We start from the raw sequence: 1,893 nt of genomic DNA, 5'->3' as shown, positions 1-1,893 counted from the left end.
GACTGTACAACCGTTTATTTCCAAAGTATCAACCTATGAAGCATTTCCAAGTGCACACAAACAGAGCTCCGTCCCGCCACGACAAAGGAGGTCCGACAGTCTTGTGCGCGTTTGAGTCAAACAAACCTGAACTCACATGTTGTGGATTTTAAATAAAGGTTTACACTCGACGGGAAGTATTCGACGGTGAGGTGAGCGACAGTCTCCCGAGTCCCAACCCTTGTTCTCCCTCAGATGGCTGAGACAAATCGCTCCATGTTCCCGGGGTACGTGGGGTGTCGGAGGTAGCCGCCGGTGTTGGCGATGGAGCCGGCGGCGCTGTTGTACTGGGAGAACGATCCCAGCTGCACGGGGGACACCCTGCCGTACTGCTCCACTGCCTCTGCAGAGCCGTGACCCGAGCAGTGATGGCGCCCACTCATGCCGTAGCCCTGGTTCTGTCCGTATAAATGGTGCTGGTGTGGGTGGTTGTTGGCCGTGGGGTAGGTGAACCCTGCGCTGGTTCTTGGAGGTGCAGCAGCTCCGCACGGTTGGCTTTGAAATCCAGCAGGCGCCAGACTACACGGACTTGATCCTTCGGGACTGTAGCTCTTAGTGGGCTGCTGCAGCACCTCCGACCCCTGACCCCCCAGCATGCTAGGAGTCGGGTGTCCTATGATGTTGTTGATGCTGAACATGCGAGTCTGACCGGGTCCAAACCCAGGTGGGGAAGGAGAAGGGTAGTAGGCTGAGGGCAGCTGCTGACCGTAGCTGGGACTCACGGTCATGTTGGGGTAGACTGAGTTGGCGTAAGCCGCTGACCTGGCGATCTGGACCGGCGAGAAGACCGGCGCCTCGTGCACGTAGGAGGAGTAGGTGCTCAGGTCGCACCGCTTGAACCTCTTCCTGCGCCTCAGGAAGCTCCCGCTCTCAAACATGTCCTCTGCGTTGGGGTCCAAAGCCCAGTAGTTCCCCTTCCCCGGCCGGCCCGGCTCTCGCGGGATCTTGATGAAGCAGTCGTTCAGAGTCAAATTGTGGCGGATGGAGTTCTGCCACTTCTTGGAATTGTCCCGGTAGAAGGGGAAGCGCTCGGTGATGAACTTGTAGATGCCCCCCAAGGTCAGCTTTCGCTCAGGGGAGTTGGCGATGGCCATGGAGATGAGTGCGATGTAGCTGTAAGGAGGCTTTCCTCGCTGCAGGGGTCTCTTCCTCCTGCGGCCCCTCGGCTGCTCGTCCGCCTGCGACCCTGGGTTCGAGTCTGCCGCAGAGTCTTTCTCCACTTTGACCACAGGCATAGCTGAAGACCGGAATCTTGCGATTTTTGAAGCAGAGCTGTCTTGTCCTCCGCTTTCACATGGGAGGCACGCGGTCGGTAACTCGCCACCGTCCGAATCCCAGCTCGTCCTCAACTCTCCGAGACGCCCGTCTGACTCGTCATAGTCCCGGTCCTGCGTGTGCTGCTGCGAAGGTGTGTGGGTGAGAATGAGTCACTCTGCTTTACCTGAAGAGTGTGTTACCTGCAGGGCCACTCCTCCCAGAGCATCACATGCTCTCCACATACCTGCGCTGTATAAGGGTCTATTGTTTGCCACGACAAAGTTGACATACTTTTGTGGAAGAAATTTCTTCAAGTGTTATGGTGAGACAAAACAAACTTTCACATCCGTTTTTTTTTTCATCTGGAGCCTTGTTATTCAGATGTTTTCTATTTGCTTTCGGATGTTTTTATCCTGTTCAAACACCTCTCGACATTCAGATCCAGCACTGATGTTGACCTCAGTTTGCTTTAAAAGGTCCAAATCACTCCTTGTTGTGTTGACACTGAAAACTCTCTTTAGTGGTCACTAAAGCGGGTTGTTGTTTTTCCTGCCGCTCTTCCTTGTTTGTTTAGTCCCAGTGGTTGCCTGAGCCAGC

At 55.0% G+C, this 1,893-nt stretch overlaps 1 protein-coding gene across 1 annotated transcript; it reads right to left on the bottom strand.

Annotated features, from left to right (window-relative positions):
- Nucleotides 1–1,419, bottom strand: foxe1 (forkhead box E1). The gene has a single exon (XM_053857826.1). The coding sequence runs from the start codon at nt 1,272–1,274 to the stop codon at nt 231–233; it is 1,044 nt and encodes a 347-aa protein (XP_053713801.1). The 5' UTR covers nt 1,275–1,419; the 3' UTR covers nt 1–230.
- Between the last annotated feature and the right edge of the window lie 474 nt (nt 1,420–1,893).

This window comes from Synchiropus splendidus, chromosome 2 (assembly GCF_027744825.2).
Source record: "Synchiropus splendidus isolate RoL2022-P1 chromosome 2, RoL_Sspl_1.0, whole genome shotgun sequence".
Lineage (NCBI taxonomy): Eukaryota > Metazoa > Chordata > Actinopteri > Syngnathiformes > Callionymidae > Synchiropus > Synchiropus splendidus.
This window is presented reverse-complemented; position numbering and strand designations above follow the sequence as displayed.

Coding starts and splice junctions, on each gene's coding strand:
- foxe1 (XM_053857826.1), bottom strand. CDS start 1,274: ATGCCTGTGGTCAAAGTGGAGAAAGACTCTGCGGCAGACTCGAACCCA.